Source organism: Sycon ciliatum, chromosome 1, assembly GCF_964019385.1.
Source record: "Sycon ciliatum chromosome 1, ocSycCili1.1, whole genome shotgun sequence".
NCBI lineage: Eukaryota > Metazoa > Porifera > Calcarea > Leucosolenida > Sycettidae > Sycon > Sycon ciliatum.
The window spans coordinates 49,660,789-49,673,982 of NC_088643.1; the positions used below are offsets into that span (position 1 = coordinate 49,660,789).

Genomic DNA, 13,194 nt, shown 5'->3' on the forward strand with positions numbered 1-13,194 from the left:
GTTCTACAGTACAAAGCGTAATGTTCAGCTTCTGTAGATGTACGTTGGGTTTTTGCCTTGGTACTAACGGCATTTTGCCCTTGCCATGAATTGCCCCACAAAGGCTCGCCGTGCATTATCAAGCAGTGCATGCTATAGTGACTATAGTGACTATGGTGACTATGGTGACTATGGTGACTATGGTGACTATGGTGACTTCCGGGTTGCGAGCCCTGACCTTCCAGTAATGTAATTCCGTCTGCTCAAAATCTTCATCCTCTTCGCAAAGACCACCTGTTTGCTGGTTTGAGGCTGTGTTTTGAAGTACTTTGACATCATTCCACATGATCAGCGTTGGTTCATCACTGCATGCATCAAACAAGAAAGCAAACCACAGTACATATACTTGCACAATGAGTGCACAGCCACAAGGACTTGTCAGTTGACATGTTAATGACGTTGTGCCCCCTCCCTCCTTCCCCTCCCTCCCTCCCTCCCTCCCTCCCTCTCTCTCTCTATTGGCGACTGGCAAGCACCGCTGCAATGAGTTGGTCAGGTTGGTCATTCATTCACTTGTCGTGAATCCCTTTGTCCGGTAACAGAGATGCCGGTGATTTTTAGCTAGTTCACTTGTTATACTAGTTACTTGTACTATTACCACAATTAGGAATTGCAGAGTTCTGGCAAGGAGACAAGAATGACATCAATTTGGCAGACTTTGCTAAGCCCGTGTTGTGCTGTGGTTCAATAGCAATCAGGGCAACGCTAAGGATGATCCCATGATTCTACACAGCTACTATTACAGCATACACATTACCATCCCACCACCACCCCTGCTCCATCCCCATCTCTTGGAACAACTAACATTGTGAGGTGTCAATAGGTAGGTTCAGTTCCTACATGATCATCTGCTTGGTGAAATTACACAATGTCATCATGTCAACCCCTATAACTAACCCAACGGTTACAGATCCATCTTCTCCAAGTAGTGACAGTTTCTGAGTGTGAACGGAAATATGATCCCTGAGGTGCATAGGACAAAGAAGAATTCAATTGATGCTATAAGGGTCAATCTCGTGTGCGCGCACCCACACCGTACATACGCACACCCCGCCCCCTCCCACGCGCACACACATACACGTCTACATCCCACACACTCACGCCCACATCTACAACCCCCCCCCCCCCACACACACACCCGCCGAGTGACGCGCACACACATACACGTCTACATCCCACACACTTACGCCCACATCTACAACCCCCCCCCCCCACACACACACACCCGCCGAGTGACGCGCACACACATACACGTCTACATTCCACACACTCACGCCCACATCTACACCCCCCCCCCCACACACACACACATGCATGCCCCTCCCAACATGCACACACCAAACTGACAGACCCAGGCACATACTTCAAACACACGGGGACTGGATCACCACACAGGTGCATCACTTAAAGGGGTCCCACATTTCTGGGTGTTTGGTCAAAGGAAGTGAATGTCACAGAGGACCATGATTGATAGTGTAGTGTATGTACCAGACATGTATTCATCTAATTGCAAGTACTATTGATCCACCCTAAAACCACAACCGCTTAGGCATGAACTCTCTATAGCAATTCATTGTACTGCCACCCAACACCCAACGCATCCCGCACCCGGGATACAACTCCTATATCCTCTAGCACAATCATACCTCAACGCTTCTTATTGCTTTGCAACCGTAGAATAAGCTTGTATGTAAACTCTACGTGTGAACCCACAGTCTCTTGGTTAGAGACACAACAACTGGCGACGAAGATGGCCGTTGCAATTGGAGCCATGGAACCATTTTCGGTTGGAACGACGGATTGGTCTACGTACTATGACCGCGTCGAGCAGTACTTCGCTGCCAACAATGTGGCCGAAGACAGGCAAGTAGCCACCTTCCTGACCCTGATTGGTGGCTTGACCTACAAACTGTTGGCTGACCTGGTCAGCCCGGACAAACCGAAGGACAAGATGCTGAAGGAGCTGTCCGACGCGCTGGCTGCGCATTGTGCTCCGAAGCCCTTGGTGATCGCGGAACGATACCGTTTCCACAAGCGGGATCAACGCCAAGGAGAGTCAGTAAATGCCTACCTCGCGGAGCTCCGACGGTTGGCACGATTCTGTGAGTTTGGCGATGTCCTGGATACCACGCTGCGGGATCGGTTCGTGTGTGGTATCAGGAGTCAAGCTCTCTGCAAAGTTCTGTTGGCAGAGAAGGACCTCACTCTGAAGACCGCCATCGAGAAAGCCAACAGCCTGGAGGTAGCCACTCGCGATGCATCCGAGCTCGCGGGCAGTGCCACTGCTGCTGGTGTACACGTTCTGGGCACATCGCAACATCGTCGTGCTGGCAGACCATCGTTCGGAGGTGCGAAGTCCGCGAACTCAGGTCAATCCCGTACGAGCTATTCAGCATGCTTCCGCTGTGGCTCGACGGCACACGGCGCAAGTGAATGTCCCTTCAAGGCATATGAATGCCGCCACTGCAGGAAGACTGGGCACCTCCGCAAGGTTTGCAAGAAGCGCCTCGCGGAAAGATCGACAGATTCAGCGAAACGCTCAAGTGGTAGCAGCGCCTGCCACAGCTTGGCTGTCGATGTCGCGGACGACGACGAGTTCAATTCACTTTCTCTTCTAGCCGCAGACGTCCTTCAAGCGCCAGCAGTCGCCACGGATGAAACGACACCCACGACCGGGCGGAAGGCACTTTGGATTGATGCTATCGTCACTGGCCAGTCGGTCCGCATGCAGGTCGACACTGGAGCTGCGGTGTCAATCATTCCGAGTGCGATTTATCGAAAGTCGCTGTCTGCCTCGCCTCTCACCGCGAGCAAGCTGAAGTTGCGTACGTACACCGGCGAGCCCGTGCATCCTCGCGGAACGTTCGTAGCACGCGTGGAATACTACCATCAATCCGCGGAGCTACCACTGCATGTGGTGGACACGCAGGGGCCAGCGCTCTGTGGCCGAGACCTGCTTGCCCACATCGCTCTTGACTGGCAGCGCTTGTTCCAGGTCGAGATGGCTGACGTCCCCTCCGCAACCGTGTCCCCTGGCCAGCAGCATCCAGGATCAGCAGGTACGCGTCTTGAGCAGCTCAAGGAGAAATTCTCCGATGTGTTCAGCGACGACTTTGGCAAGCTCAAGGACGCCAAGGCTCGTCTCCAGCTGAAGGACGATGCAAGCCCTCGCTTCCTCAAGGCGCGCCCATTGCCCTACGCCATGCGGCCAAAGGTGGAAGCTGAACTGGACAGGCTGGAAGGTCTGGGTATCGTGAGTAAGGTACAGTGGAGTGAGTGGGCGACACCTGTTGTGCCTGTGATGAAGCCCAACGGCTCAGTTCGTCTCTGTGGAGATTTCAAAGCCACATTGAATCCACACCTGAAGGTGGACCAGCACCCGCTACCACGCGTGGAAGATGTCTTCGCCACCCTGGCTGGAGGCCAGCGATTCACCAAAATCGACCTAAAGCAGGCATACCTCCAAATGGAGATGGATGACGCATCCAAACCACTCCTCACACTCACGACGCACAAGGGCCTGTATCAGCTCAACCGACTCGGGTTCGGTGTTGCCTCTGCCCCAGCGCTCTGGCAACAGGCTATCGACCGCATCTTGCACGGCGTCCCAAGCCAGGCCTGCCTACTGGACGACATTATTGTCACCGGCCGCAACGACGATGACCACCTTGACAATGTGGAAAGCATCCCGAGTCGTCTGTCGGACCACGGCCTGAGAGTCAACCCGGCCAAGTGCACGTTCTTTGCAGACCAAGTCGAGTACTGTGGACACATTGTCAGTCGCCACGGCTTGCGCAAGACTGATGGCAAGGTCAAGGCTATCAACGAAGCCCCAGCACCGCAGAACGTGTCCCAGCTACGGAGCTTCTTGGGCATGGTGTGCTACTACCAGCGCTTCCTCAAAGACTGCTCCACGACCCTGCATTCACTCAACAACCTGCTCCGGAAGGGTCAGTCCTGGCGCTGGACAGCTGAATGCGCGGCTGCATTCAAGGCTATCAAGGCAGCCATCGCCTCGGATCAGGTCCTCATGCACTTTGATGCCGATCTGCCCGTGCAGTTGGCAACCGACGCATCGCCATATGGCCTGGGGGCGGTGCTCTCGCACATCATGCCGGATGGTACGGAAAGGCCGATTGCCTTCGTGTCACGGTCCCTGACAGACACCGAGAAGCGGTACGCCCAGATCGATAAGGAGGCGCTCTCTATTGTCTGGGGCGTCCGCAAATTCCACACGTACCTGTTTGGCCGACCGTTCGTCCTGCTGACGGACCATGAGCCGCTGACAGCCATCTTCAGTCCTAGCAAGGGATTGCCAGCCATGACGACGGCCCGCCTACAGCGGTATGCTATCTTCCTAGCAAGCATGAATTATGAGATCAAGTACCGCAAATCAGCCGATCATGCAAACGCTGACGGGCTGTCACGCCTACCGTTGCCACACTCACCACAGGATGAGAGCCTAGACTGGGCAGACGTGTTCAACATGGCCCAGATCGACCCGCTTCCAGTCACGGCAGCTGAAATTGCGCGTCACACAAACCGTGACCCAGTTCTCGCCAAGGTCCTAACCAGTGTCAGCACCGGACGGGCCCTGTCAACAACCGACGGTGACATGCAACCATTTGTACGACGCAAAGATGAGCTGGGCCTACACCAAGGGTGTGTCATGTGGGGAATCCGTGTCGTCATTCCTTCCCCACTGCGCCACCGAGTACTGGAGGAGCTGCACAGTGGCCATCCTGGGCTGGTTCGGATGAAAGCACTAGCCCGCAGCTTTGTATGGTGGCCAGGCATCGACACAGACATCGAGCAGACCGGCAAGGCCTGCCTTGGCTGTCAGGCACACCAGGCGGCGCCACCGAAGTCACCGCTACATCCCTGGGAGTGGCCGTCCAAGCCATGGCAGCGTCTCCACATTGATTTTGCCGGGCCGTTCCAAGGGCACATGTGGCTGATTGTGGTGGACGCCCACAGTAAGTGGCCAGAAGTGCTCCCAATGAGCAGCACCACTGCCCCAGCTACCATACGCCGTCTCCGAGAAGTGTTTGCTCAACATGGCCTGCCGGACCAGATCGTGAGTGACAACGGCCCGCAGTTTACTGCCGATGAGTTCCGCCGTTTCACAGAAGCCAACGGCATAACGCACACGTTCTCAGCACCGTACCACCCAGCGACTAACGGGTTGGCTGAACGATTTGTGCGTACAATGAAGCAGGCACTCAGGTCCCATTCTGCCACAGCACCGCTTGAGTTCTTGCCTCGCTTCCTGTTGGCCTATCGCACCACACCCCATGCTACAACGAATGCCACACCAGCATCCCTGCTAATGCACCGGGAGCTACGCACTCGGCTGGCGCTGGTTCAACCCAGTGTCCAGGCATCTGTTGCTAAGAAACAGACAGCTCAGCGTAGTGCAAGATCAGCGAACCGTGAGCGCACGTTTGCTGTGGATGACACCGTCATGGTACGTGACTACCGCACCAACGCACCACACCCGTGGATTCAGGGCACAGTGCAAGCGGTACACGGCTTCCGCCACTATACAGTGGAAGTTGGCCCAGACCAGCAATGGAGGCGCCATGTTGAACAGCTCCGGTCAGCCGACTCCGCTCCGCAATCATCCGTACCGATGAACACAGCGCCTTTGCCGTCCGTGGCAGAACCGGATCACAGTTTGTGCTTTCCGACTGCTCATTCGCCAGCTAGTGTTCCGACACCACCCAGTGTCCAAGCCGCTGCTACTCCAACACCTCCGCCTGCGCAAACACCAGTAGCTGCAACTACGGCAACGCAGCAGGTCCAGTCGCCGCTGGCACAAGATACGACTGAACCCCGCCGTAACCCGCCGAGAGCCCGAGTCCTGCCGGCTCGCCTGAGAGACTGAATTGCTTCTTGCTCACACAATTGCTGTCCCGTGCTCTCAGCTCATCCGCTTCTTCTTGTGCATTAAATGTTATGCCGTATAGGAATACCTCGTAGCTCAACATGTACCATAACATTTAGGGGAGGAATGTAGTGTATGTACCAGACATGTATTCATCTAATTGCAAGTACTATTGATCCACCCTAAAACCACAACCGCTTAGGCATGAACTCTCTATAGCAATTCATTGTACTGCCACCCAACACCCAACGCATCCCGCACCCGGGATACAACTCCTATATCCTCTAGCACAATCATACCTCAACGCTTCTTATTGCTTTGCAACCGTAGAATAAACTTGTATGTAAACTCTACGTGTGAACCCACAGTCTCTTGGTTAGAGACACAACAGATAGATTAATCAATTGCAGGAGTGAATCATATGCACGGTGCAAAACCAGGAGTCCAGACACCCATCCATATCCACCCCAAGCTATGCGCTTGGATCAATTCTCAGCCATCCGGACTAAGATACTTAGGCATTGCTGGCAATCTATGCCTGCTTCCCAAAGACCAGGCAGGCAGGATCTATGTCGGAGACCTCGGCACTCACTCTTCCTCAGCAGCTCGTTGCCTAACAATCCTTCTCCAAGACTCTTGTACGACTTCTTGCGGCATGCTCTGCAAAGATTTCCACGGAAAGTATGTCACATCAGAAGGAAGAAGTACCACATCACCATGCTTATCCATTGTAATTCTTCACTCCTGCTTCTCAAGCAGCCTCTCCCAAACAATAGTACAAGTATTGGTACCTCGATGTACTGTTGTGGACATGGAAATCCGGTCGCACGTCTAGCGGCCCCAGGGCGCTGGCCATGCACGTCTAGCGGCCCCAGGGGGCTCGCCGTGCAGCCGTGGATAAGCGGTAGATCTACACACAATGCATTCGTGCGCTGCAGCGCGCTGGTAGACCTACATGGTCGCATCGGATCAATTGTGCACTGCATGCAGCGTTCTGTACGCGCTGAGGGCGCCGGCCCCGGTCAATCGACTGGATTTCCATGTCCACGACAGTAGTAGATATAAATAACTATGCAAACGGGTTTATTTTTTATTTTCCTCTACTTGAAAGCACATACATGTACATGTAGGGCCGGATTAAAGTGAGACTAGAAAAGGAAGAAAAAAGTTAACTGCGGTTCTCAACCAGCGAGAGTGCCCCGTCTCACAAGAGCGTCCCGCTTTGATTTTACAACGAGGGAAAGGAAAATTGCATGGAACAGTGCAACTGAGTTTGTATGGTGTGAGGACCCCTTACTAGGCTTAGTGCACTGTTGTCACACTTAGCATGTTTTTGTGTGGAGCTCTCATCCGCTTGAAGGCAGGGACTCCCTGCTCAAAGGTACAGATTGACTGCATAATGTGCAATGTGTGTACATTGTATGTGTCGTATGAATGCATCTATTTCCACTCACCTGTTGGTATGCAGCAACGGCACAGATAGCCCGGGAAGCCTCGCCTGTCCACCCACCAAGTGATAGGACCTCACCAGCCACCTCACGCACCTTCAGCTTGACCACCTGGCAAACATCATTGCACCAAGATATAGACTGAGTATACTGTGAGTGTGAATCCACCAAGCTTGCTGCAAAGCTGGATTACAAGTTGCTGTACCACGAAGCCATGTGACTCAACAGTGCTAACACAAACAATTATATTGCGATTCTTCTCTACTTACGGAGTGAATGATGATGTCTAGCTCCGAGGTCATTCCCTTCAGGAACCTCGCCTCCTCCTCTTGTCGTTGCAATGCTTTTAGATCCCGCTCATGCTGCCTCCTGTAAGGCAATATATGGAAAAGGGAAATCATTGGACAGTTACCACAGACAATTTTCACAATACATTCACAGTTCCTGTATTATCTGCAGTATGACAATCCGTCAGGTGATTGCTAACGCGAAGAAATTACGGGTACTTATTTCGGGCAGTACGTTAATCGGGCTGAACTTAACCTCAACACAAAAGGATAATGGGGGTATCTACTTCGGGTAGGTTCTTAACTACGGACTTTCACGGTAGTAAGAAGTTACTACCAGTAGTCGACCCCTCGACAAGCCTCCCAGCCTCTGGCCAGCTGGCCGGAGAATCATCGCTGTCAATGGTTTCTGGATAAGTGCTGTCCCGACTTTGCCAAATCTGACCTGATATGATGTCACCTCTGCTGATCTACAAAAAAATAATGAAATAAATAAATAAGTGCAATGCTAGTGCTAGCGCATGACTAGCACAATTGTATAGCTTGCACGAGTAAACACTTCGCCTTTCCCACGTTTCATTCCTCGTGATGTTTCTTTCTTCTTTAGATTGGAGTCTTGGTTGGTACTAGGTGAGCGAGCTGGCATGTCTGCTTCAAGCCCATAATGGCCATGTACAATGGGAAGACGCGTTGTGAGCGCATCGGTCGGAGGAATAAAGTGTTAGATTTGCAACGCTGTCTCCTCTCCGACCAGAACATGGACGTGGATCATAGCGAGCCGAGACATCTCCCTTCCACTGCCGGTTTTCGCTTGCTACGTGTACGACTCTGGAACTGCGGTGGAAATACCAGAGGAAGCACAATCCCTTTTGACAAAGTTGAAGAGCAGATACCCAACAATCAAATGTGAACTTTAGTTACCATACGAAGACGGTTTCTTGCCAATCCTCGACATACGATTGAAAGTACTTCCTGGCGGTGAAATCACACACAACCTCTATGGCAAAGCAGCCAAAGAAGGAATAACACTGCTCGCAGAGACTCCCACCATGCAACGGTGTTCAAGATGGCAGTCACTAACAACGAGTACAAACGAGTGCGAGACAACAGCACGCCTGATTTTGCGGAGGAGCCAGCAAGTAACCTCATCTCAGACGAGCTTGCAGGCACCGGATACTCAATGCAACACATCACCGGCGAGGTCAGAACCCAATGAAGAAATACAAGTGAACACACAAAGGGAAAACAGCTGTGTTCCGAATGCCGTGATATGTCTCAGAAAAGGTAATGGCCAAGTACGACGGTCACTCAAGAAGAACGGCATAACAGCACGCCTCATTAACCCTCGGCCATCAACCATCCCAGAACTAACAAAGAAGAACGGCATAACAGCACGCCTCATTAACCCTCGGCCATCAACCATCCCAGAACTAACAAAGAAGAACGGCATAACAGCACGCCTCATTAACCCTCGGCCATCAACCATCCCAGAACTAACAAAGAAGAAGGAAAAGCAGAGGAAGTTGAAGTTCTGAGGAACGCAGGATACATGAGTGACCAATGGCCAAGAAGAAATGCACTGGCAGCTTTGCAGTCTATGGAGCCACATGCAACCTCTATCGAAAAAGATACGTCGGCTCATCTGGCAGACAAATGCACACCCGGGCTCAGGAGCATGTGAATACTGCACAATCCAAAGACAAGAGGTCTGCGTTCGGTGTGCACTATGCGAAGGAACACCCAAACACCACCCCAAAGATCAAGTACGAAGTAGTCCAGCTCACGGAGAGGGATGATGACCTGAGGCTTTGGATCTGCGAGACCTATGCAACTTGCGACAGGAAACCAGCAATCAATCGAAGAAGTGGAGACATGGGAACGGGATTATTGCGTAGCTTGCCTAGCTTCCCTACCAATGACCAGGGGTGTAGCTGGTCCCCCTTTTAGGGGGGGGGGGGGGTGCATGGCCGCATATGTGTAGTTCATCATAGCGGTCATTAGATGCAACGTTTTTAGAATTAGAGGGGAAGGGGGCGCCATACTAATGCTACATCATGTAACCACACGCATACAATGAATAGATAGTCGAATAGACAGTCCCAACACCCTTCCTGCCATGCGCTAATGCACTTATCTATAAGCAGGGTTCTAGCCAAAGGGGGTAGGGGGGGGGGGGGGCGCTGCACCCCTACTCTGTTTGCGTGCCCCCTGTGAAAAAGTGCCCCTCCCCCCCCCCCCCTACTCATGTTCCGATTTTCGTGTTTTTCATGCAATTCAACGAAAATGCAGTCCAAAGTCACTACAGTCAGGCCTTGCATAACCGTACACTGCACTGCATCCGTTTTCCACTGCATCCGTTTTCCACAACAATATCCGGATAGGCGAGGGAACCGGATAATCGAACACACATACTGTATGTATGCAAGCCATATGCTGTTAATAGGTAGCCAACGATATTCTTCCGGATGGCGAGGGATCCGGATAACAGAGGACCGGATAACAGAGGACCGGATAACAGAGGACCGGATAACAGAGGACCGGATAACAGAGGACCGGATAACAGAGGACCGGATAACAGAGGACCGGATAACAGAGGACCGGATAACAGAGGACCGGATAACAGAGGACCGGATAACAGAGGACCGGATAACAGAGGACCGGATAACAGAGGACCGGATAAGCGAGGCCTGACTGTATTAGATGGTTCATAAAGGTGGTTCATTTGTCTGGGGCAAAGTCGGGGATTTTCCCCATACGTTGCATTTAGCGTAGCAAAACAATATTGGAAAGCGGAAAAATGGGATACGGGGTAACTGTTTCCCATGCCCGTTCCCCTATTTCCCATGCCCGTTCCCCTATTATTTATTTTGACCTGGCTATAACCCTCTACATGTACAAGAGGATGTCACACCACACCGTACCTGCGCACTTCCAGGTGGTCTCTTTCATCGAAACACCTCTCCAGCACCCTGGGCAACAGTACATCCACCACTAGGCCACGCACCATGTCGTAGTCTTGCAGCTGCCAGCCGTCGCAGGAGTGACGGCTGTAGTTCATGCGCACCCACCGACGATAGGCTTTCTCCGATCTGTGTACATGGGGCAAGTCAATATAATTACGGCAATTCGAGTGCACTATAGTACTACCGTATTTCCCCGTAAGTTAGTGCGTACCCGGTACTAACTTTCGAACTTAGCAGCCACATGAGTACTAACTTTCGGGGGTGGTACTATCTTTCGGGGAGCACTTTTTTATCGGGGTAAATGACACGCAGTGGGAAGCCTGCGCAACTCTAGTGTCCGTATCCAACAGTGCTGCCTCTTCCAAGAAGAGAAAGTACAAGGCGGCCGCAGAGGAGCTGCGAGCATCCTTCACCCCGCTGGTCTGCTCAACTGATGGTGCACTGCACACAGAGTACCGTGCGTATCAACGGCGACTTGCTATGCGCCTTGCCTCCAGGTGGGACAAGTCCTACAGCAACGTCATGTCCTGGGTGCGGATCCACCATCAGTTTGCTGTTTTCCGGGCTGTCGACCTTTGTCTCCGGGGTTCACATCGTCGTCTCGGTGGGCTGGCAATTTGCAATGGTGTCGGCCTTGGCGTTGGCCGTTAACATTCATGCGTATGGCACAACTTGTTGTTGTTGTTGTTGTGTGTGTGTGTGTGTGTGTGTGTGTGTGTGTGTGTGTGTGCGTGTTTGTTTCTTTCCTTTTCTTTTCAATCTTTTCAGCTGTCATTTGCCCTGATCGTGCCTCATGCGTGTTTCACAGCATAGTACGTTTCCACTTATTTTCTTCTTCAACACACGCTAGCTGTATTACTTTGTTCTTGCCCATACAAGAGGCTACACGGTGTAGTGTCCGTGCATATGATGTATGTACTGTAAGGTGTCTGTACATGTAGGACGGGTACGAACTTACTATCTTTCGGGGGGAACTGTCTTTCCCTCGGCAGTGGAAAGTGTATTTTTTATAGGGGGGGTACTAAGTCATTGGGGAGAACTAACTTACGGGCAATACGGTAGTAGCTGTGCAATGCCACTCGTCTGTAATACTAAAGTGGAAGCATGTGCATGACATATTTTACAATCTGGACTGTTTTTACCATCACAAATTTCCAGGTGCAGATTAGTGATAGCACTGATGATGACAATGTACCACACGTCACCCACACTTCATGGTCTTACATTTTCATGTGCTGCACTCGCTCCTTCCACAGAGGGATTTTGGCCTCAGCTCTTTCCACTGCACTCTCAATCTCTTCCTCCGTCAGCACTCTGTCCACCGTAGGCTGTTGTTCACGTTGAACCCCTGCAATGCAGAAAGCAGCACAGTGGCATAAACTACTATTTGCGGATACATTTGCTTAACCATCATACAGTTCAAATACTCACAAGGCGAATGAAAAATGGCTCAACGGCAACAGTGCTATTTGGCACAAGCAGTGACGTTGCCGGAATAGAACTCTAATGCATGAGGTCGTTGAGGAAACATATCAGGCCTAGTGGAACTACTTGCAAGTAATGAAGTTGGTCGGGCCAACAGTCCATGGCTGGAGCAGCCTTTTGGCCGCCGATGTGTCTGCTGTGCAATCCCCCTGTGTACTCACATATCAGACACAAAGCACAGCAAGCCTGCATGGCCAGGCTGCACAAAAACTGCTTCCGACGGTTCTGAGCTAAGCCAACCAGCATAGACACAGACTGAAACAGTCATGCTGGGATAGTCATGCTGGGATAGTCATGCCGGCACAGTAGATAGTCATGTTGGGATAGTCATGCTGGGATAGTCATGCCGGCACAGTAGATAGTCATGCTGGGATAGTCATGCTGGGATAGTCATGCCGGCACAGTAGATAGTCATGCTGGGATAGTCATGCTGGGATAGTCATGCCGGCGGCACAGTAGATGGTCAGTAGTTATGCCCGGACAGTCAGTGGTAAAATTTTAATAGTTAGGCTGGGACAGTAGATGGTGATGCCACCGCGACAGTAGATGGTACAGAGTCATGCTGGGATAGTAGGGGACCTACCAGTTCCGGAGTAGAAAACGGACATCTTTGCCAGCAGCTCTTCCCTTTCCTGCTTGAGCTCGGCAAGTCGCCTCTGTTTCTCCTGCTTCCATTCCTCATATCTCTAGGAAATGAGTGAAAAATCAGCAAAGCAGGCTTGGTAAGGGCAGGACTTTGAATTCAAAAGGGTTATGAACAAAAAGTGCACACCTGGCTGCACAATGAAGCTAATCTTTGTAGAGAAAGAGCCCAAGCTGTTATCAGTCTTTGGTAGTATGATTATATGCGCATGTGAAAGTAACCTGAGAAAATTGCATGCATAATCCAATTTTATGTGCAGACTGATAACTGTAGGTAGGTGTGTGTGTGTGTATTGATTACCAGGTGATAGTGTGGAATAGTGCCAGCTCGACTGGAGGACTGGAGCTGTCCAACACCTTGCCGTGCTGCACCTGGCTCCTTCCTGCACGTGGATGCAAACAGGTTGGAAATACCAAACCAACGATGACTTCCAAACACAACG

At 51.7% G+C, this 13,194-nt stretch overlaps 1 protein-coding gene across 3 annotated transcripts in view; it reads right to left on the reverse strand.

Annotated features, from left to right (window-relative positions):
- Positions 1-13,194, reverse strand: part of LOC135830863 (uncharacterized) — a 39,537-nt gene that overhangs the window by 22,358 nt on the left and 3,985 nt on the right. For all 3 annotated transcript variants that reach the window (XM_065343069.1, XM_065343068.1, XM_065343070.1), the window contains exons 3-11: positions 13,053-13,134; positions 12,693-12,795; positions 11,849-11,972; positions 10,583-10,750; positions 7,644-7,743; positions 7,381-7,485; positions 6,519-6,586; positions 937-1,002; positions 218-344 (exon numbers count right to left, since the gene is read on the reverse strand). In XM_065343069.1, the coding sequence (XP_065199141.1) occupies positions 218-344; positions 937-1,002; positions 6,519-6,586; positions 7,381-7,485; positions 7,644-7,743; positions 10,583-10,750; positions 11,849-11,972; positions 12,693-12,795; positions 13,053-13,134 (943 nt within the window). The remainder of the gene's footprint in view (positions 1-217; positions 345-936; positions 1,003-6,518; positions 6,587-7,380; positions 7,486-7,643; positions 7,744-10,582; positions 10,751-11,848; positions 11,973-12,692; positions 12,796-13,052; positions 13,135-13,194) is intronic.